A 23,701-nucleotide genomic window follows, 5' to 3' on the forward strand; every position below is an offset into this window, starting at 1 on the left:
GCCTCAGAGGGACATCCTGTTTAGCAAGAAGTCATGAAAACAATCTAAACGGTATTTATTTTCAGTAAACAAAATAACAAGCAATTAATGACAATTATGTTTTCAGAATTCAAGGGAATAATTCCATTCCACCAAACACGAATGCTCACACCCTACAGATGTGATGACATCCAGTGTTTTCCTTTCTTCTTGTCTTTGTGTCTTAATGTTGCTACCCCCACTTCGTCCCCCGAGCTTTCCCACCTAAGGCTGTGAAGCTGCTCTGTAAAATCTCGCACAGAACAAATTTGCTAACCACTTACGCAACTCCTCCGGCAAATTGCTGGTTCTCAGAGTTCCCTTGGCTGCAGGGTTACTCAGAGGTCTTGGGACAGCAGCTGGAGATGGAAAATTGTCAGAAGGACAACAGCATGCTTCATCCGGGCCACATGCCTTGGGGGGTAGCTGACCATGAGGTAGCTGGTTGTAGATCTGGTTTCTACAAAGAAAAGCAAGCGAGGATTTAAAAATACTTCTTTTCAGGTAAAATTCAGGTTTTTCTTTTTAATAACAAACTGACAACTTTGTCTGCATATTACCTAAGAAAAGTTCTTGTAGAAATGATAGACTTGGCATTTGTACTTAGTTACTACAGCATCTTTTGATCTGAGCCCTCTTGATACCTTGGTGACAGTCTACCACAAGACACAGTTTATTGCAGATGCAACATTAGCCACAGGAAGTAAATGTACCTCGTAGCTGAAAGCTGCTCAGTTTGCAATTAACAGAAGCAAAGAGCATTTCCGAGCAAGAAATAATGCTGTGCCATGGATGTTGTTGCACACATACCAGAGCAGAATGGCACTTGTGCAACCTCTTCCCATTATCTACAGGGTGCTTCGTGACAACTCAAGTCATGTTCATGGCACCACAGCTTTCAGGATGTCCTGTGCTGCACAGGAGACACGATGCTAGGTGGGGAGCAGGAAAATTTGGGTACAGAGCACTCCAGTTCCAGCTGTGGTACAGCTCGGAGTACCTCCAGTTTTGGACAGAACTCGAAGTTTTTCAAAAGGGATAAGTTCAACTTCTTAACCAGCAACAGCAGACCCAACGAGGATTTGTCATGTTAGGAATCTGTGCTCTGGACCTGCAGCAATCTTGCCTAATATCTGCTCTACTGTAACAAACAGAGAGAAAGGGGTGATTACAGGAAGCTTAGCAGTTCTTATCCTACCATGCTTTGGGTTCACAGTTGAAGTCATTAGGAAAGAGAATCTACACAGATTTTTACATGAGGTGTAATTTGAATCTGCTGGGCTGAATCTGTTGGATGAGTGTTAGGTTTCTCTGAGGGCTTTTCCCCACAGAGCAGTGATATTTAGTCAATCAAGCCCACTCTCTTTTTTTTTCTTTGCCTTCCTTAAATGAATGATGACAGTCTGGGCACAGCATGTTTTCTGTTGTCACATTAAGATTTGGTTTATTCATTTTGGTACAGATGTTTTCTGTTACAAAACCCTCTATAGGCAAATATTACCAACATATAACTGCCGTTCCTGGAATCAGCACGCAGACACCAGCAACGTAGCCACAAGACAGAGAGCGGGTATTGTGGATTCCTTTTAGCAGAAGGAAGTACCAAGAAAAGCAACATACACCTCATCAAAGGCCACAAAATGACCCTGTAGTTAATTTACAGATCTTCCCGAAACTTTACCTTATGTAACAAATATGCCAAAAATTAGGAGTCTTTTTAAATTTTACTAACGCATAGGATACCTGCTGTTCCTCAGTGTTTCTGCATTTTCATACAAACTCTTTAGCGCAATTACCTCTGCTGCTGCTACTGACTTATCATAATGTCACGCTGTCCATCCTGCTTTATCCTGCCTGTTCTCTTGGTTTTCTGCCACGACCATGTCACGTAAGTGGACGTTTTCAAACAGGGATGCCTGTAAGTTTAGCACCTTTAATGTATGTTGTCACTTAAATAAGAGCAGCCTGCTTTTCAGATGTGCTAACTACCTACAGCTTCAATTTTACTTCAGGCAGCCGGGTCTGCAGAAAACCTTGCATAGATGATATTTCCCGTTTGTTAATGATGCACTTACACTGGGAGGGAGATAGGAGGCACGGTAAATTAATATTTGAAAAACAGTCAAAAAAACCCAGATGAAAAGTGGTAGACAAGATGTGCTTTATTACTACACGAGAAATCATAGAAAACGCTGCAAAATGCAATGGAGAGATATATCAGTGACAGACAAGATTTTCTCCATTTTTCTCTGCACTACGGAAGAGATAAGAAGGAAATTGCTGAAAGCCAATGCCTGAGGCAGCCCAGGCTGGTACACCATAAAGCTGAAGACTGCAGCGAGTCGCCAGATTGACCTTTGCACTCGAGCAGGAGAGCTCTAAAGTTTCAAATGAAACATTTTCAGCCCCTTTTTAACTCATCAGCCCCATCTCTTTAACTTTCAAGTGTTTTTCTTCCTTAATGCATGAGTTTCAGGGTGCGCTGTAACAACATATCGGGTAACCGGCTTTGAAACTCTTCAGGGTAAGGTCAGGTCCCTGCTGCACGTAAAACAGCAAATAAAGAAAACTGCCCAGCATCTTGAACCCCTACCCCTGCAGCCCGGGCATGCTAACATTACAAGGCTTCAGAATTACCAGTTAAAAACCCACAGAATGAGATTAGAGGAGCTTCAAACCCCTGGAGGCATACTTACAGGAACCGAGGAGGACCAGGGGAGGAGCACAGCCTCTGGGGTGGTCGGTCTCCAGCGCCCTGGGGAGCACGAAGGTTTGAGCAGTTTGGGATGACCTGCTGGGCCGGGCGGATAACCCTCATGCAGGGTCCAGGAACGGGAGGAAGTGGCTGCGACGTATGTGCAAAATGCTGGTAAGGAGCTCTGCCATCTGGGAAGGTGAGAAAATAAAGGCAGCAGCTATCATTTCAGCCAACACATTTTTGTATCAGTTTGTGTTTATTCCTTTCTAGGCACGTCCTCCTTCATTTCTAGGGAAACCGAGCAGTTTGGAAGCATTTGCAGGTAACTGAGTCTGAAAGAAGCGAGATTAAGGAACATTTTATGGTCTGGTTTCCTGTTTCCCTTTCACGTATGACATGGTTCAGATCCCTGCTGTGGGCTGCACTACTGGGACAACTGACAGTTAAATACTCAGGGCTGCTTTGTCCCTGCACTTAACATGCCTCAGTGTTGGATGCGTTTTTTATTTTTTTAATTTCTTTTTGGCAATAACTTGAGAAAATGAATCATCCCAACATTCTCATGAAAGCAGATGCAAAATCCTGGAACAAATCAGTTTGCAACACTAAGGCTAAACAGACTGTGATTATTCTAAATGAAAGGAGAAAAAATAATCTCTCGGTTTGTTATTTCACTCTGCACAAATTTTCTGCCTAGCTGACCTTTTAAGGTCTTGCTGCTGGTCCAGTTGCCATCCAGGAGACTGCAGGGGAAACCCAAAGTAACAATTTTGCTCAAGCAATTCTGAAAAGTCTGACTGTTGCTGGCTGGGTACACGTAATGCTGTTTAATAACTAATGTACAGTGGAACTGTTGGCATAAATTGAAAGAGAAAGCAATGTAAGCTGTTTGTTTCCCAAATGGGGAAAACTATATATTTTTTTCAGTCTTTCTGCTTGCAGTTTTCATTAGGCAGCAGCTCTGCACACTTTCAAGCTGCTGTGTGCAGATCAAAGTCCAGCCTGGCAGGGCTTATTAGCACTGCATGATTATGGTGTTATGAGCTGGCTCAGAAGGCTGCAGTGCTCAAACACTCTTTTTTCCCCTCTAGATTGTTTTTTTTAAATCCTTTTTGCTATTTTGGTGTCATGCTTTCCTTTTCCTATCAGCCATGAGGACTAAGGTTTAAAAAAATAAAAGAGGAAACAACAAAGAAAACAAAGCATTAAGGAAATCATCCAACTCCAGGAGCCAGTACTTTAAAACCAACCCCACAATTACAGAGGTTTCTGATGGAACTGTGAGTCGGCGACATCTTATTTCTTGCGATTGTATTTGGAGATATTCCCACCCCACTCTTAACTGTTTGTAACAGGCCAGGGTGAAAGAGGCTGGGAGAACAAAAAAATGAAAGTAATTATGAGCTTCTCATAGGTTCCTCATGACCAGCCTCGGGAAAGCTGTCAAGGCTCTGAGAGATTCAGTTCGTTTACAGGTGAGGAGCCCGGTGTGAGTTTCACCAGCTTCCCTCGGCTCCCTCTGATGCTGCAGTGTTTTAATGGCTGCAACCACTGCTGCTCAAAGCTCAGTGTGGTGAAGCACGCGCGGCCTCACACACAAACAGCTCTCGTATATGAATATCTGAACTAGTGCTCCCTGGTTACCCAGCACTGCTGCGAGGATTTCTTTGACTTCAGAAGTAGTTTTGCTGTCGTGTCACAAATAGCAGGTGTTCAGAACCAGCTGAGAGCTTAGGGGCATGATGCACACTGTTGCTAGTGCTCGGAGAGGCGCGTTGCGACACACAAACTGCACGGCTTTGTTGTGGGCTGCCACTGCCCAGCCATTATCTGAAACACAAGGAGCTGTCAAGAGGTGATTTATGCTGTACCAGGCATGTGAGAAACAGGCGTACAGTTGCCAGCTTCTTGGTCCTGACCAAATCTGCTCCAGCCATCTGAGTTTATTTTATCCTTTTTGCCCTCTGGATATGGTTGAAACACCAGCGATTTTTCTAAAGAAAGCCTTTCAGAGCCCCTGCTTTGATATAAAGCGGCCTGGTTCAGTAACTGTCCTGTTTCTCACGATGCCCACATGTGGAGGAGGTAAACAGTGAGAGGTATTGTGCAACCAGCTCTTCATCTGCTTCAAGCTAAACTGAAACGAGAAGGTACGTGCAGAAAAGCAGGGGACATTGTGCAAATGTTCAGCCCCAGTCATTGATGGAAGTCCATCTGTAGCCCCTTCCCCATCACAAAGCCCCAAGACCAGAGGTGAAAACTGCAGCTCTGACACTCTGACATCGCTGGAATGAGAAAACTCGTTAAACAAATGTAATATAAATGCTGTGGAGTCAACAGAAGGTTAAGAAAAAAGGGTTATCAGAACAGGCCTTCAGCTTTTTATTACAAAGCGAGCTCCAAACTGGTTGGGGTCTCCTGTGTCTAATGTAATATAAATCGTATTAAAACAATGATATTGCTGTTGAATGTTCAAAGCTCACTTCATAACAGATAAAAATCTCGCAGACTGAAAAGGAATACTAATTAATAGCAGCCTGTAAACTGCGCCATAGTCTCCGAGAGCCAAAACACCCATATTGACTGGGTCACATCAGCATTCAGTGATACAATCGCCAGCAGCTGAGAGGGGTCCATTTTAAGTAATGAGCTTCCATTTCAGCTGACAACAGAAAAAATGAGGTTGATGGATGTCATGCTCTTTTCATACAGAAATAAAACACATGGATTAGTTTGGTCATAACGCTGGTAGATACTGTTTAAAGAGACCAAGGGTAAGCACCCATCCTGACTCTGGCAGGAAATTCTCAACCTCGGGGATCCAAGTGGGAGCAAGGAAATCTATGAAAACAACAGGAATTAAGTCGGTATAGGAGGCTGCTGAATGACTGATGCAAGGAGGAAGGAAATGACTAGAATATGAAATAACAGCAGGGAGAAGGCTGCGTATGCTCAGCATGACTGACAAAGGCTAGTTTCTAGGCAAAATCATTAGCCTTTATTTGATGAGCAACTGTGAGCTCTTTAACTTTCTCTCTGGCTCAGAGGCTCTGCATCAGAGAATCCGTCTGCACAACCCTAAAACCTGGAAATATAAAGTCAACTGCAAGTAATTGTTTGCAAATATTAATAATTGCATGCTGCAAAGGAAGCACAGTAGGAAAATGCCAGCTTAGTGAACGATGGCTGTGATGCCCCCGGAAAACCTGCCTCGGGGTGGGCAGTGCTACTCACATGGGCTCTGCAGGTGCTGCTCTGCCGGGCAGCGGTGCCCAAAGCAGCCGTGGGCTTGCGGGGAAGCGTTGGGATGGGGCAAGTGCTGGCACACGGGGTACTGCTGGTGCTCAGGTCCAAAAAACTCCCTGGAGATCAGCGGCCCTGGTAGGTCCTGGGGGTTCAGCACGGACACGAGCGGTAAGGGGGGCTCCAGGTGCCTGATGCCCATCACGTCTCGCGACTGGGAGTTGTACCCCGTGTCCACCGTCGCCGGCTCAGCTGGGGGTCTGCTTCCCGAGGGCTGCTGTGACCGTGAACTCCCTTTGTTGCTCTCCTCCGGTGAGGGCTCGGGAGCATCAGACAAGCTCTGCTCCGACTTACTGGAATTGTGCCCAGCGTCAGCTGAAAGCTGTGGTCTTGGCTGCACGCCTGATTTGTCCATAGCTAAAAGATGCATCTTGGGGTGAAATACTTCAGCTATTGATTCACCAGAGGAACAGAAGCGCCCATCTCCATCAGGATTGGTGTATTTTGACCACAGCCTGCTGTCTGGCTCCGCGGGCAGCTGGTGATGTGCTGGTGCTCTGCAGAGGCACGACGGATCAGCCACAGGTGTTCGAGCAGCACATCGTCTCTGAGGCTCCTCGTCCTCCACATCCTCGCCAGAAGGCTGTGAAGCCTCTTCCAAGACACCTTCAGGAAATGGGGACCACGACATGGATTCATCGACTTCCACTGGTATGCTTCGGCTCACAAAAGTGCCTGAAAAAGTGGAAGAAGAAACACTAGGTTGACAGCCGGACAGACCAGTGCCTATTGCCAGTCATCACTCGGTGATGGTGAGCTGGAATACTGAAGAGCAATGTGCATTCTTTATATTTACATGTTTTAAAAAGACAGGGTGAAAACAGCAAGAAAGGTCTGGCTGAATTTTGGCAAAGCAAGACAGCGGAGGGTTAGCTGGAGTGTGGCTAGTGCAGATTTATAACTTGGACTTACCTGACACGGAGGCCATTTCCAGGTTCTGTGGTCACACCAGAAATGAGAGTCGACTGCCTTAGCGCAAGGCCAGAATTTTCCAACAAACTGGAAAACAAGAGAAAGTACTCTTGTGAACATGGTACAGTTTCACACAGGCAATAATCCCAAAATAACTCCATCTCAGAGACTGGAAAAGAAATACTGGTTAGAGTTCTGGAAATTGCATTTCGCAAAACAGACACTTTTATGGGATTTCTGGAACTTACTGTTCCTGCTGAGACTGGGGAAAAAAGAAGCACACGAACTGTCTCTCATAGGTAATTTCTGCACCTGACAGAAAGGCAGGCTGTATAAATCTGGAGATTTGTATGCTCAGGCATATTCTAGGGAATACAATCATTTGCAATATTTTACTCCAGACCTTGTAATAATGCCTTCATACCGATTCCTTGGATCTAAACTTCACCACACACCTAGCTGAGTAATTTCAATTCCAAAGCTAGCTTCCAAGTGTTTCTGCTTGTTTTATCAAACCAGTTCATCCATGCTGTTATTGCACGGTTGTTATTTGAAGTTATTGAGAATTATAAGACAATTTAGAAACTTTAGTTACTGTTTGGATTATTTTTTCCCTTTCTTCGGAATTGGCTTCTGCTCCAGACATCAAAATCATGCCTTCCTTTCGGAGGTGCTGTCAGTAAATTTGGTCTAACCAAACGATCCTTGATGACAGATGCCTCTGCTCCAGAATGACAGCAGCAGTGACGGGTGAATGACATGCTCTCGTTGTACCACCCTTTGGGATGAGAAGCACAAGCCTTGCTGCAGGCTTGCACAGAGCATTGGTTTTATGCTGGACCAAAACATTGCTGGACAGTGGAGGTGCAGAAGCAGAAGCAGAAGCTTTGGGTGCAGTGTTCTTTATTCATATCCACATCCGTAAGCCACAGGGTGCTGCGGTGGGAAGAGGCTCAAGCAAATGGTAACCGAGCTCGGGCAGGAACTGGAAGCCACCCCCGGTCCCAAACCAAAGGGCGAGCTTCCTCCTGAGCTGGAGGCAATCGAGGCTGAAGCACAGCGGGGCAGGGTGCTGATGCAGCCGTGCTGCTTCCCATACCCGAGCCCCTGCCTCCCCAGACTGTGGCACAGAAGTGTATCAGCACATCTGAGGTCAGCTTGCTGATCTCTGCGGACATCTGCATCCTCTGGTGCAGGGGTGGAGGTTACCTTGCTCCCAGCAGATTTTATCCCTTGCCACGGGGTACAGAGGAACAAGTCTGGTACTCAACGTTTCCCCAGCTGTTTTCCCTCTGTCACATGGGAGAAGCCAAAATCCCAGGAGTGTTATTGGAGAAGAATGGTCTGAGCACTCAAGCAATGGGAATGGCAATGTTTGACAAGAGAATCTGACTTGAAAGCCTGGTACAGAAAGTCGAAATCGCAACACATCTGAGGAGACTTCAGGGGTCCAAGGATTTTGCCCAGCTTCAGTCACAGTAGCTTGAACAGAAAGGTCAAATGAAGAACGTATTCAGATAACCACAGTATTAGACACAGTTGGACAGGCTCACGGAGAGGCACAAGGCAGTGTCCCAGCCTTTATCCTGGCTCCCACAGCTATTCTGGAAAAGCAAAGAACGTGCCCTGTGCTACAGGACAAGAGCAAGGCTTTATGTTCACGCTGATCAGATCGACTGACATGTATTTCCCCCTGAAAGTACCTCTGGCATCGAAAACTCCCGGTGTAACATTTTCTGGGAAGTAGGATAAAAATTGTGCTTTGCTGCTGCTGGGCTGCAATGTAAATATTCCTCCTCCGTGTAACATAAAACCCACCTATGCAGCAGATTTACCATACATTCAAAATACACATCCTGTCTTATAATAAGCACATCCACGGGGAGAGTTACGCTAGGATAATTACCGCAGGGTAATTACGCTGGCAAATTTTCCCATGTAGACAAGTCCTGTGAGCAGCTATGAGCTGCGCCAGCGCAGCGAGCACGCTGCTGCTCCGACAGCCGCACCCTGGCGCACGAGAAGGCAGGGTCTTGTCCTAAACCAGCTCCTTCCGACACGAGCACCCAGGCTTCAGATCCTGACAGCTGGCTTATCGCTACCACGCAGCCTTCCTTTCCCGTGGCCCACAGCACTTTTCCTCTGCGCCACGTCCCCGTCGCCGGTCCCGCTCACTGAGTCAGGGTTCCCTGATTCATAACTGGTGAGACGGGAAAGAGGAAACTCTGAGCTCTCGTTATCAGCCCGGGATCGTGACAGAGACATGTGCTGCGCTCTCCTCTGCGGCAGTGACGAGGCACTATGAGCCTGGGAACTCTGGCCGGATCAGAGCTGAAATGGGTGCCTCCCTGGGGCCGTGACTCAGCGGGACAGCGCGGCGCGAGGCCAGGTTTGCACGGTGCTCCGGGCTGCAAGGCGGCTGCACGGCCCCCTGCCAGCCGCACAGAAGCGCTGTGAGGGCCAGCCGCCCTACTCCCTGCGAGGCCTTTTGCGTATCTGCTCACCTGAACGGCCCTGTAAGGCTGGCCCTTAGACCACCTGGCCTCCGAGTGCCTGCTCCGGCGTGCTTTGACCTGTGGGTATCTCTGCCTGCCCACTCACGGGCTGAGTGACGCGCAGGCGAGCGGCACAAATCGTGTTGCCAGCCCTTATCCCCACCGCTCAGCAGCCCCACCGAGCGGGTTCCTCGTGCGAAATCCTCCCTGGTGGCCAGAGAGAGCCAGCTCTGCCGTGGGGTGCCTGGGTGCAGCTCCTCCTCTTGAGCAACGCGCTTTGAGCATCTCACCATTAGATACAATCGCTAGCCAACACCCAAACACGGCTTCTCAGAAACAAATTTGCAAGGCCTGTTACACTATGCTATTTCTTGGTAGTCTCTCAAATAGCCAGATCAACATGCCCCTTTGAGTTCAGATCCTCTATATTCAACAGCCCTTGGTTTAGCACCACAAAACGCACTTCTACTGAGAAACCAGGAACTCAATCCAAAACTGAGTAAACTAAACGGGAATCTCTCTGTTGCCTTCAGCAGGATTTGGACCAGCTGTCCGATGGGATTTAAAAGTTAATAAATTCCTTTGGAGGCTACAACCTTCAAAGTTTTTTGCCTTTTTTTTTCAGTTGCATCGTTAATGCTGGCTATCTGCGAAATGGGTCACGCACAGACTATGTGAATCTAATACTAGGCACAACGCAGGCAGAAACAATGCTTACTTCAGAACAGTTTAAAAATGTATTTCCTATTAGTTTGGCCCTCTAAAAGGACAAATGACTCTTTATCTCTTCAATCAACTAAATATTTAAATGACTGCCTTATCTCCTTCCTGTGTTACATGAGCTAAACATTATGAAAACTACTGCAAATATCTGAGTAAAAATAGCCTGGTCAGACAGAAGAGAGACCTGATTCCGTCGCCTATGTGTTTCCCTGCAAAAACTTCTAGCTTTTTAAATATTATCCCGCTGCAGGACAGCTGAGCATCAAAAGCTGAGCTTTGATGCCCACGCACAGCTCCTGCTCCTGCGGGGCTGAGGTAGGAGGCACCAAGGGGCCGAGGGCTTTGGTGTTAAAACAGGCACACCATCAAGGAGGAGGAGAAGTGACTTCCTCCTCCTCTCTCAGCAGCTCTGCTTGGAAAGGGAAGCTGTTACAACAGCAGAGCTCTGTCTGTGGAGAGAGCCCCGTGGATAAGTTAACCCTGCGAAATGCTTTGAGCAATGCCGGTGGTGGTGTTTGGGCTGGAATTCCCAGGAGAAATCCCCACTCTGCTAGAAATGTTACAGATGATTCAGAAACATTTCTCCTCTGACACCAGTGTGTCAGGACGTTGTTTCTGCTCCACTGACGCCCCTCAGTTCCTAGGAAAAAAAAAAAAAAAAGGAAAACCAAAAACCAGCACTGAGCCCATTATCCCGGTATTTTACGTGGCCTCACAGTCTATGATTTCATTAGGTCTCCTTCGACTTTTCTATAGGACTTATCCTGCAAGTATTGTAAAGCCATGGACAGAAAAATAACTTGCTTAGGTCCCCAGTGTTGAAGAATTAGGGTAAAGGAATGCTTCAGCATACTGAAACATCCAGAGAAACCCGTAGCCTGATCCCTTTCTGGCACTAAGACCACCGGAGAATGTAGATCGTGCCCAACCTCATTTCCAAAGCCACTGCAGCTTCAAGTCAGATTGTGATATTGCCAGGAAGCTTCAAGAATTTAATATACCCCCTGCACCGATGACTATGCAGGAGATTACTGATAACCAGCTGGAGCTTTTGCTTATATTCCTGCCTGTAATAAAGTGAAGAGGCCCTTCCTAAAGGGACAGAGTAGCCAGGCCTGGGCTGCTCTTAAAAATGACGAGGAAACTCCTTAAACCATCCATTCTCTTTCTTTTCCTTCTTCTCCTTGTACACAGAGTTCTCTGATGTGTGTTTGTTCAGCAAAAAACATTCCTGGGTGGGTGCTCAGCAACCTGCCAGGCAGTGACCCAAGTTTTTGGGAAGAAACGTCCCAGCTCTTTTGCAAGGCTTCCCAGACCCAGCGAAGTTCTCTTTCTCCGGCCTGAGAGCCCCGAGGGAGGGCTGCCCCCGCTGCTGCCCTCGCAGCCGCTGTCTCCTCCTTGTGACCTGCACGCTGCTGGTGATGGCCACTTCTGGGAAGTGGCAGGGACAGCATAAATGGAGGGGAACAAGTTCTTTTGCAGGTCTGTGGGGACAGGCCTGAGCATCCAAGTTTGAAGCAAGGGCCAAACTCTGCTAAGAAACGTCTAGCAGAGGCAAGGGGATGGCTGGGGAGAGGAAGAGTGTTGGGTCTGGCCCCATCTTTGCAGTTTTCTTGTGGCCAATTGCGAAACCCATCAGGCATTCCATCTACTTCCCTGGCTTGTCAGGATGCACTGTCCCAAAACACATACCACCGATCTGCTTTTGATTAGGAAAGTCCTGTCAGTGAAGAAACAGAAGAGAAAACCTGCAACGCAAGTGTATCTGCACTCCCCGCCACTTCCAGAGAGGGGGAAAATATCTTTACCCTTTTGATCAAAGATACATTTGTATACCTTAATAAAAAAGAAAATATTAGGATGAGAAAGGAACCTCACCTTCGTCGTTGCATAGCTCACAAGGGAAAGGTTTTTTATTCACCAGCCATGACATTTCTGAAATAGCACGGATTTAGATTAAGGCAAAGCTGAGATCACAAGGGGTGGGGATTGATAGGAATTTCTTCATTTCCATATAATTCCTTGTACTTTGGCTGAATCACTTAAGCTCTCTGGAGCTGCAGATATACATCTGCAGGATGGGAGTAATTGGATGCAGAGTTTGCAAGCTGTCGTGAGGATGCACACATCACTGAGATTGCAACAAATGCTGTTGCGACGGGGTCACATAAGTGCAAGTGCTTAAGTACACTGTGTCAAGCGCAGCTTTCTCTACAGAAATGCTAGGCAAAACTTTCCTCCAAAAAACGGAGACAAATCCTTTTAGGAAGAGCAAGTGCAAATGTGGGAACCGTTTTGGGTCTATAACTTAAATAAACACAGACAAGGAAATCCAAGCTGAAGAGTTTCACTTCACCACGAAGAATTTGGGTTGCTGTCATCACAGGTGCTTCCCCTCTCCCTTGGGTACCTTCCCCAGTGAAGACCGAGGCAATGTGTCACGTTCTGAGCCCAGATTTTAAACTCTCTAGGGCAGGTAATTTTTATTTTTACAACTTCTGGAAGAAGCAGAAAAACAATATGAAAACAACATTCCTCTTCCATGCTGACTGTACGGCTGCTCTTACATATTTCCTGCAGCCATGACATGGAAGTCTACATACGCCAGGAAAACGGGAGAACATGCTTCCACGCCTCCCTGCTTGGCAAACATCACATCCTCTTTTTCAGCACTAACGTCTTTTCACTTCTTTGAGTGTAGACTTCGATATGCACGTAAAAGGAGCACCAGACAGTAAGTATTAAGAAATTAGAAGTGCAACACTCTTAAAAAGGATCCAAACAGATATCTCGCATATAAGTAGAATTCCTTGCCAGTTTTCCACGTTTGTGAAATACGAAAATGTCTGCAATGATCTTAGACATCCACAAACAGGCACCTTAAAAATGTGTTTGCTTTCTGGAGATTATTTCCCACCCATTTCCGATGCCGATAAAACTTCCATAGGCACTGAATAACCCTCAAACTGGGATATCCCATGATCCCAGTATATCTGAAAATCCTGACACGCAACCATTCTTGACAGGCAGAATTTAGGGTAGCTGAGTGGGGTTGCATGGGGGAACCACCCTGAGAGGAGCGAATCTCCTTGGGAACCACGAAAGCCTGGTTTCCTATAGCTTTGTACCTTATGTTGGACCGACTGGTTCCTAATAAGGGAAAATCTGTGGCGTTTCGCAGGGCTGACGTACTCGCCCTCCCCGTGCCGCAGTGTGAGGGGTGCCGGGTGTGTGGGTGGTGGGAGGGTGTGGGGAAGACTCGGGGACCTGACGTGTCTCCCTCAGCTGGTGCGATAACAGTCTTTCTCACACTCACTCGTTTGCTTTCATGACACGTGCAGAAATGTATATATCTCACAGACATGTACCCTCTGCCAAACTTCAAACGCCACTGCTGGTGGTGAGGGGCACTCGTAGGCACGAACACCATAACTGCACATGCTTGTTTCCTTCCTTAGAAAGATTAAAGGGGGGGTGGGGGGGGGGGAAGTAAAAAAATAGCACATTATGCTTCAAAACTTTGCTGGCACTCAGCAAGAGCAAGCTGACCTCAGAGACTGATGGTATCACAGGCTGCAGCACAATTAGCAGACACTTGCCAACAGCCGGCAGTGTCAGCAAGTGCTCACCGGAGCGCTGACCCCGCTGTGTGCACCCCGTGCATCCCTGTCTTCAGCATCATTCTGCCCCCCCCCCCCCCCTCCCCGCAGTGTGCACAGCCCCTGGCCAAAGACAGGCAGGCAGGAGCTCTTAAAGCCTGACTTACACAGATGACGGCATTGCTAAAGGCACCCACACGCTTGCAGGAGAAATGAGCGTTTAAAAACCGGCATCGGTGAGGGATCAGGAGCCCTAACTTGCCACGGGTGTCACTGGGATCCTGGGTCCTGACCCAACACTGTCACCTTAACTGACCACTGCAGTGCTGTTTTAAACAGAGTTTTGTCTCCTTGACCCCAACCAAAAAGGCTTCTGGCCATTTCCCAGGGGCCTCCCCAGCGTGGGGGCATGACAGTGACCAACAGCGAGTGGCCCAGGCACGCAGGGGGCTGCGTGGGGGCACACCTGGGATCTCCTCACGGAGCAACAGGTCTTTTTTACGAGGCACCAGGGCTGGCACCTGCTTCAGGCAGAGCAGGAGGATGCCTCAGAGCCAGCCCCGTGCCATGGGGCTTGGAGCACCCTCGGGTCATTGCAGGGCATCGCTGCCCATGTCAGACAGCGCACACGCAGCTCTGTGCTCCCTGTCACGCTCCCAGGGAGATGGCCACACGAGCAGACGATTCCAGCATCCAGGCCAGGCCCTGAACCTGCGTGGGGCTTACAGGGACTGGGAATTTCCAGTCCTTCGGTAACTGGCAGTGGAGGAGGATCAATAAGCCCAGATCCGCTGTTCTCTCTACCCAGCAAATGTTAGCCCCACAAAACCCATGTCCTGAAACAAACGGCTACGGGATGAAATCGGAGTGATTTTTATATGGCTGATTTTACTCTAATTAAAAAGAAATACCGCTGGCTCACTCCCACCGTTTCCATACCAACGCCGTGGAGGACTGTGCGAACCAGGTCTAGAAACCTGTTTTCTTCACGCTTTCCACCGACCTCTCCCCTACCAGGTCTGAGGACCTGTCCGACGCTGCTGGGAGCTGCCCCTGGCACTGGGGGCAGCAGTGCCCGGTGGGGGCCAAGGCAGAGCCCCCCGTGCCCGCACCCAGCCCCGTGGCAGAGCTGCAGAGGGGCAGAGGAGAGGGGAGGGCTCTCAGCGAACAAGCCGCCTTCGGCATGTACAGCCGTGCAGGGAGGGACTGGGATCAGGCCTGGCTGACAGGCATTGCCAGGCAGCTATGTAAATACGCAGGACAACATTTCAACACCAGGCGTGTCCATTTCCAGTGTTTACCCCAAAACTCTCCTGATTATAAAAAAAAAAAAACCTGCAGTGAAATGGCTGAAACATGTTGTAACCATCTGTGAAACTCGGTCTATCATTAGATGAGAGAGAGGGGGAAAAAAAGGGAGGGAAGAGAGAAATTTGAGGGAAAGTGTACCCACGGAGAGCCAAAAGTGGGTCAACAGCTAATCACAAGCAGGGACCGAAAAGCGCAGTATCTTTAACACTTCTTACCTTGTGGCTGAGGAGGCTCACTCAGCTGGCCAGAGAAGGGGAAAGGGCTGGTGTGTCTCCTACGCGCTCTTTCGCTCTGCGAGCACCCGGGTCTCCCTCCTCGGCCGTTTTTTTTCCTCCTTTTACGACAGCCTCTCTTCCTCTCCCAGGTAAGCTGCAGAACTGGCTCTGTAGCAGGAAGTGGAAGAGGCATGCAAATCACAACTCTGAAGTGGAGAGCCTCCGTCTGCAACCTCCTGTGGGGGAGTGAAGCAGCGGCGGAGGAGAGACACTTTGAAGCTTAAAAACTCTCTCCAAATGCCTGTGTGCGTCTCTCTCCCTCTCTCGTAGGAGGCCAGGCTGCCTCTGCGTGAGCCCTACAGATAAATAACTGTAGGGGAAACCCAGTATGATTCCTAAACAATGTGGCTCACTGGAAAAGTCATCCTTTTTTTTTAAATCCCCGGTTACTTACTGTCAATCCCAAACACTAAACCAACTGTGATTCAGCCTACCGAAGAAAATCACATGATGACTGCAAGAACTATATAAAGAACAAAAAAAACGATTTCTCGTCTGATTTTTTTTTTTTGTTTAGGTTTGACTTTTAGACACTTCCAAGTTTTCCTTCGTGCCTCAAAGGAGAAGAAATGCTCTGTTCATACATGCTGAAGTCCGTATGCATTCGCACTGCTCCTGAAAGCCGAGTAAGACCGGTGCTCGCAGCATGGCGTGGTGGGCTTTTAAGAGCCACGCCGGCCATTTCGTGGCAGCGGTCCCCGCTGCTCCCGCTGGACGCAGCTGTGTGTCCCAGCCTACACCGCCTTCCTGACCTCCCCGCTCTGCAGACCTCCCTGCCAAGAAGCTCTTCCTGATCTTTAGCCTACATTTTCTTAGTTTTACCCTAGGAGGAGTCTGTCTTGGCTGCGACTCGTGCGCAGTACTTCATCCTTCAGGCGTCCACGGGCTGCCACCACACGCCAGCTTAACGCTTGATCGGCCAGCCTGCACACGCAGGGATGTCTAAATCGCCCCCCGAGGTCTGTAGCTCGGGTGGTGCCTCTGTTTCTTGCTCCTGCGCCCTTCCCGTGGCATGGGGGGCAGAGGAGGGAGCCATGTGCCCGGCATCCCCCCTCCAAATGCGCACCATCCTGCCAACCCTATGTGTGGCCATGAGGTGAAGCCGTGACACAGATACTTATTTCCTCTTGTCAGAGAGCTACTGCCAGATTTCCAGGGGGAAAAATCTAATGGCTGGGAGCAGCGGGTGCCTCCAAGCTGAGCATTAAACGCGATTATATCCGCGGTAGTGCAGTGTTGTCCCATGGCCTGAGTACCCCCACAGGCTTACCTTCTTCCCAGAGAAACCCACTGTCCATCGGGAGCTCAGCCCGGCCCTCCAGCTGATAGTCCTGGCCCCTTCCTCCTCTTCTTCCCCGCCCTCCGTCGCCGAGGACACCAAGCCCTCCTTTTGGGTCATCCGAAGTCACGCTACTGGGCTGAAGCCAAAATTGCTTTCGGTTAACACGTGCATCCTTAGTGGCGTTACAGCTGTGGCTGTTCAAGTCAGCTCAAAGTTGTCACTCAGTTGTACAGCTTCTCCTGTATGGCAGTGTTGCACTGTGATCGCTCTGACAGCTGCTAATGGTGGCTTTTTCAGCAGGGTGGCTTTTTGTCCCAGGACTGTGGCTTTGTTCAGAGCCTAGCCAGTGCTAAAGGGGCAGAAATGGCGAGGGCAGAGATGCAGCAGGGCTGGTGCTGGTGGCTGCACCCCTTGTGTGGGGCTGGGCTGGGCTCTCTGGCTCCTGGCTGCATGGTGGCGGTGACACGCTCGGGGCCCCTCTGACGTGGGGCACGGGGAGGGGACACACATCGGTCATCCCCACGGGGGCTTCATGGCAGAGCCTGTGAGGGCACAGGACCCTCAGCCACCACCTTGCGGCCCTGTGCCTCATGGTGGGCTGGGTCAGGTGGTGCTACTTATGCCCACCAGCGCATTTGGTGCCTGGGGCCTCCCGGGGTTTTGGCAGGGCAGGCTGCCCCAGTGTGGGGGCTGGCGGGGGGGAAGGCCTGTGGGGTGGTGGTGCTGCCTGGGGAGAGGTGTCGAGTGGGACATGGCCCTGATGCCTGCAGCCTTTTCCTGCTTTCCCCTCAGTTACCATGGAAATGGACATGGCTGGGATAGGAAAGGCACAGGCACAGGCAGCAGACATGACATGCAACGTGCCTTCCTGAAAGAAGTGATGGGAGAATTGTAATAAAGCTGCCCTACTCTCGCTCCCTCCTGTTTTTCCTTCAGAAAGGATCAGTGGAGATACAGTTCACTACTGCTGTCACTGCAGTGGTGGCACCTGCTCCTGCAGCCAGGGCACTGCCAGGGACAGTGGCAAGCCCTCATCTGCACTCGTGGCATCAGGCCCAAAATAGGAATCACTGATCTGCGAAAAATAAATAAATTCACATACTAAAGGTTGCATTTCACTCTCATGCGGGCTGCAGGATCAGGGTGGGGGCAGCTGAGTCCTTCTGAGGGCAGGCCATGCTGGGGAGCACTGCCCAAGCTGGGCATGGGGCTGGCCTGAGGAGGAATGGCCCAGCCCCGCGTTGCACCAAGCCCGGCTGCTTACTGGCCTTGTGACGGCCCTGCTGCATCCTGCACCCCATGGTGGGGAAGGGGGTCCGAGGCCACGCAGGAACTGAAATCAGGGCCTTGTACAGGGGCCTGCCCCTGGGAATGTTGTCCCTTGCTGCTGAGGGCTGTTTGTAAAGGACTCTGCTGTACCACCATTGAACATCGTTCCCTTCACATGGTGGAGTGGTCTCCCTTTCCGACAACAGTTATGGACAGGCCTCTCTTAGTCTCCATTGCTTATACCCTGGAAACCAGGCTACAGAATCCCAGAATGGCTAAGGCTGGAAGGGACCTCTGGAGGTCATCTGGTCCAACTCCCTCCTCAAGCAGGGACACCTAGAGCTGCTTGCCCAGGGCAATGTACAGACAGGTTTGGAGTAGCTCCAAAGATGGAGGCTTCAGAACCTCTCAGGGCAACCTGCTCCCATGCTCAGTCACCCTCACAGTAAAGAAGTGCCTCCTGTGTTCCAGTTTGTGCCCATTGCTTCTTGTGCTGTTACTGGGCACCACTGAAAAGAGCCTGGCTCCATCCTCTTTGCACCCTTCCTTCAGGGTATTTTGTTACACACTGATAAGAGGCCCTGAGCCTTCTCTTCTCTCTCAGCCTCTCCTCATAGGAGAGGTGCTCCAGTCCCTCCATCATTTTGGTGGCTCTTCATTAGAATCTCTCCACTAGCTCCATATGTACTTGGCCACCTAGAAATGCCCCTAGGTGTTAATGCTATTTCACTCAGCATTCAGTCTCTTGGGGTCATTTCCATTCTGACCACATATTCATATCTTTATTTGAAGTGGCATTGGTGGCCCGGAGAAGGAAGCACAGAGCAGCCTGGTTCCTCAGGACATGATGCCTGGGGGGATAGTGTGTGAAAACTAGCCCTTATGTGAGTGCTTCTGGGTCCAGAAATCACTCCTACAGACCTAATAGTGCCTGCAGTGGCAAGCAGAGAACTCTGGTTCTGTGCCTTCTTTAACTTGCCAAACCACAGAGACCATCAGGTGCTTAGAATCACTGAATCACAGAATCATTTAGGTTGGAAAAGACCCTTGAGATCAACCAAGTCCAACCATCAACCTAACACTACTAAGTCCACCAGTAAATCATGTCCCTGAGTGCCACGTCCACATGTCTCTTAAATATCTCCAGGAATGGTGACTCTACCACTTCCCCGGGCAGCCTGTTCCAATGGCTAACCACCCTTTCTGTGAAGAAATTCTTCTTGATATCCAATCTAAACCTCCCCTGGCACAACTTGGTTGTTTGCTCACGTCCTATCACTTGTTACTTGAGAAAAGAGACTTAACACACCCACCTCACTGCAACCGCCTTTCAGGTAGTTGTAGACAGCGATGAGGTATCCCCTCAACCTCCCTTTTTCATTTGGAGCCTTTCCTCTCACTTGAGCTTCATGTACATTCTTAGAAGCCTGACAAAAACAAAACAAAACAAAAACCCAAATGCACGAAAGCTAACTGTGCTAATAGCACTGTCTGCTGAGTGGGTATAAAAGCAAAGACGAGGTCCAGCCTAAACCTGCAAATTTATGGAAACCATTATCAGATAACTGATTCTGGATTAGGAAATGTAGAAAATAGGTACCTAAGTTTATTCCAGCATTTCAAATGCCTCCCCATCCCCCAAACCCGGGCCATCCTAATTGCTTTCTGAAGGCCTGTTTTATATTTCTGAAGTCTGCCTATTGACTTCACTGAGCACTGGATCAAACTCAGAACACTTTAAAGTTAGTATCTCATCTGTATGTTATTGAAAAGCAGAATGTGCTGTGTCATAATGGGCCCATCATAGAAAGTACAGATTAATATTCAGACGCAGGATGACTGTTTTCATTGGCAAGGCAGATAACGTGGAGCTTTTTTATAAAAGTGGTTGGTAGTCCTTCAGGAGCTGTAATATTTATTTTTCAAATCAGGAAGATAATGTCAATGTCTAGTTCTGCTTCTTGCATTTTCTACTGCATCTATATATTCAGTGAGCTAACTCAGTCATAAATGCTTCTGCTCCCAAATGATTAACTGTTTGAAATAAAGCACTGTCGCATTGCTCAACTTTTAACATTAGTGAGGTGAATTAATCTGGAGACACTGCAATGAGCATTTAATTCCATCTTCCTACGTGTAAGGTAAACTACACTTTCTCCCAGTTGTCTGCATTTGGCTAGATCCTCACTGCTTGCTCTGTGAGGGAAACTGGGGCTTTCTTCCACTGCCTGTTGTTTAGAGTGTCAGGCACATGCCTACAAAAATATTTACCACTTTTTTTTTAGGCTCCTGCTTTGACATTTTTAAAGTCACGCCCTGGAGAGACACCTGAAAGGAAAGAAAACAGTACCTATATGTTAGCTCATGCAAAGCTTCTAATTAAACCTTGCATAATAAGAAAAACCCTCCTGCCATTTGTTAAGATTTTCCCCACAGCATTATGTATCCTCTTAATTAAGAGCAGGAGCTAAGTAATACCTATTTTATTCCCTCTTGCTTCCAATTAGTCCTCCATTGATCGTTACCCACTCAACATTTGACAATTAACAGAACCCCCACGCTCTGCAAGACCAGGATATGTATTTCTTCAGAAACGACACGTTTAGAGTAATGTACAGGGGGAGCTATGTGGGTGAGTAATGGGGCGAGAGGTAGGGGGAAGGGGAGGGGATGGGATGGCCACCCAAGTGGAACAAAAGACGTGTAACATATGCAAATGTTCAGGATGCGGTACGAGTTTTATACGCTGGATGTGTATGAGGTCATATACAAAGCTCGGCTGGAGGCCTTGCTGCGTTTGGGAGGCATGAGAATTTGAGGGAAAACTTTAGTTCTCATATGATCAAACATACCTCATCATCTGCCTTTAAAATGCAAATCGGTCCCTGGTTTGGCTCTTTGGGTTTTTATGAGACCAGGAGTTAGCATCCACTTCTGGGTCAGCACCACAGCTGGGGGCTGAGGCTTGTGTAAGTGCAGTCCCCACCAGATCAGTGGTGGCCAAAGACCCATTTTCAGCTACGTGAGGTCGTGCCCAAGCTGCTGCTAACAGCAAGGATTGCGGATGCTCCAGGAGCTAAACGGGACATCAGGGATGGAGGCACCACTGCATCCATTTCCCAACACCCAGGGGCCCTTCCTGGACAAGCAGCAACTTCTAGCTGGGGGAATCCAGTGGTGTAACGGGGCTGGAAGGCAGCCCAGAGCCCTAATTGCGGCTGTGAATAAAGAGTAGGGGATGCCAAGGTTTTTGGGCAGGCCTTCTGTGTGAGGGTGAACCCCAGAGTCAGTAGATAAGGCTTCAACATAGTCTGAAATATTCCCTGCATCTTTTTTTTTTTTTTTTCCCTTGAAAGAAAATCCATCCATTGCAGGCCTCAAGGATTTTGTGTGAAGATGTGACAACCAGCAGCCAAAAATTCACAACACCCTGGGTGCAGGGGCTCAGCAACAATGCTGATGCACACACTCACAAAAAAGCAGACCAGAGCCCTCAACAAGCTATAGCACTGCCGTGGAGGAAGGAGGATAATCTCACTTCTTTGCTCTTTGCCCTTTTAGCTATTCACAGAGCTTAATGCTGAGTTATTCCCAACAATGAGCAGAACAATCAAACTCCCGTCTGGCTTAGTCAGTCAGATATAACATCTTCCCTTTAGTCACAGACTCCCGTGAGTTTTTGACCATCATCTTGGATATATGCTATTATATCATCCCTGCAACAGAGAAGATGTTTACATTTGGTGACAGAAACTGCAGTTCAGGCTCACCAGTCTGCTCTAATCTGATCACATAAATAAATCCCTGGCCACAGTGGAAAGCAAACACTGCAAGCACAGCTGGTGCTGCAAACTCTACAACTCCCTGCTCGTGACATGATGCACAGCCTACAAGCTAACAGCACGTCCGTCCCGGGAGGGCACTCTTCTCCCTTTTGGCCCTCCTGTGAACTCCCATAGGCCCCGCGCCATGGCTGTGTCCCTGGGAGAAATGTTTTCCCTTCCTGACTCAGAAATCAGCTGCGGGTTGCTCTTTGCAGTGGCTGGGGACCCCAACCATCACAGGGCTGCAGCGGCAGTGCTTGCGGCTGCCACTCCTCTCCTGGCCTGGGAGCAAGGACTGCAACTGAGGAAGGAGTGGAAGGAGTCAGAAGAAGAGGAAAAAGGAGAAGCTCTCTTGTTATCAACACCATTCTGTCCTCTAATCCACTCACATCCTGGTCTTACAAATGCATTTTTGTTAAGCATTCAGCTACAGGGGGAGAATACGAGGAGATGGATTGATGTTTGTGTAGGTATAGATGCCTTTGTGTGCAAATTGCATTTTGATAGATAGACACGCACACACGCACAAGAACACTGGCTGTATTAAAAACCAACAGAAAACATCTCACAGACTTAAGTGAAGCTAGCATTTCCCCTCTCACATTCAAAATGAATCTCAGTAACCTGGTTTCAGCTGTCAGAGGTTCTCCTGATAAATTCAGCAGCACTGGGAGGGAGAGACTAACGCCCTATGCAAGTGGCATCCTGGCAAGGAGCCTTTCTTCCTTTTCTGCTGCATGGATTCTCTTTCGGTCTGTGCAGGAAAATCCAAAATTAAAGCGTGTCTCCCCCCTTCTTCAGTTTTGATTGCAGGGAATACTGCCCTGATTAACAGAAGCCCCTTCAGTGATAAAATTTCCCTGCATATGAGTCACAGGAAATTATAATCACTGCTTTCTGAGATTGCAGAACACAATGAGATTTCTGAGCTACAAACAGACTTCAATTATTCTTGAAAGACAGACAGACCTTCAAACTGACACGATTTGGGAAAATAAATATTCTTTTGTCTGCACTGCTGGTGGCAATTTCCCATTAGGCAGGAAAAGCCTTCTTTGATGAATGAATATTGTCTACACATTAGAAGAGGAGCTACCGTGTGTATCCTAATAGCTCTCGTATACTTGGGCTCAGCCCCACGTGAGGCCCTTAAACCCTTAGGGTACAATGTGGTAGCAATCATTAGCATGCCGCATTCTTTATTGCAGCAGTTGAGAAAAGGATGGTGCATATTAAAGTAAATTTGACCAACTTCCAACTCACCTTCAAGTTATGTGGCAAGGTCAAAAACATTTAGCAATCCGCCTTCTTGGTCTGCGGTTAGTCCTTTCCAGCCTAGAGACTTCATGAGAAACACCCTCTTCGGAGAAGTTTTTTCTTCATATATGATTATTTTTGTAATTTTAACATTTAATCAGTCTTCCATTTTGTTTTTACATTGTATTTATTTTTTACAGTGGTAATTAAACCAAAATTAGAGTGCCACATAGAACTAAACAGAATGCTGTTTGCAGAAGCCAAAGGATATCATGTTAGTGCCTTTGACAAGCTTTGGATCTTTTGGAAGATCCACCAAGTCTCACATTATTTTCTTCCCCAGGAATACATTAACACGCATTAATCGTATTAATCATCCCTTTTGTGGCAGCGTTGCATTTTTACTGGTCATTTTTTCCCGGGACTGGTATTGGATTAATTGGCCTGGAGATATCTGGGTCACCCCATGGAGTCCCTTCAGCTCTTCTGGGACTTCGCTGTCACACCAAAGATTGGTTAGGAGTGAGGTGGGTTGGTGTGGGGAGCTTTCGGCCAATTGTTTTTCTCTGGTTGTGATTTATTTAGCCTTACATTAATAAAAAAAAAACTATTAGAGAGGATATTTTTAATCTGATAGTTCTACTTTTACAGTCACCACCCAGCTATGTGTGCTGTATACACAGTGCCTAAGAAAAGTTTTTATACTAACTTACAGCAAAAATGCTAACAACCTTG

At 48.1% G+C, this 23,701-nt stretch overlaps 1 protein-coding gene across 3 annotated transcripts in view; it reads right to left on the bottom strand.

Moving 5' to 3' along the window:
• The window catches only part of TRAF3IP2 (TRAF3 interacting protein 2), a 28,051-nt gene extending 11,303 nt beyond the window's left edge, over positions 1 to 16,748 (bottom strand). For 2 of the 3 annotated variants that reach the window (XR_014582242.1, XM_083830885.1), the window contains exons 1-6: positions 16,605 to 16,748; positions 15,275 to 15,442; positions 6,932 to 7,018; positions 5,951 to 6,694; positions 2,715 to 2,904; positions 303 to 478 (exon numbers count right to left, since the gene is read on the bottom strand). Coding sequence is in view for 2 of the 3 variants with exons in the window: in XM_083830885.1 (XP_083687011.1) it covers positions 303 to 478; positions 2,715 to 2,904; positions 5,951 to 6,694; positions 6,932 to 6,947 (1,126 nt within the window). In the remaining variant the exon portion in view is untranslated. Of the gene's footprint in view, positions 1 to 302; positions 479 to 2,714; positions 2,905 to 5,950; positions 6,695 to 6,931; positions 7,019 to 15,274; positions 15,689 to 16,604 lie in introns of those variants that run through there. The other variant, XM_083830886.1, reaches the window with a different exon arrangement.
• Between the last annotated feature and the right edge of the window lie 6,953 nt (positions 16,749 to 23,701).

The sequence above is a fragment of the Anser anser genome, assembly GCF_964211835.1.
Source record: "Anser anser genome assembly, chromosome: 3".
NCBI lineage: Eukaryota > Metazoa > Chordata > Aves > Anseriformes > Anatidae > Anser > Anser anser.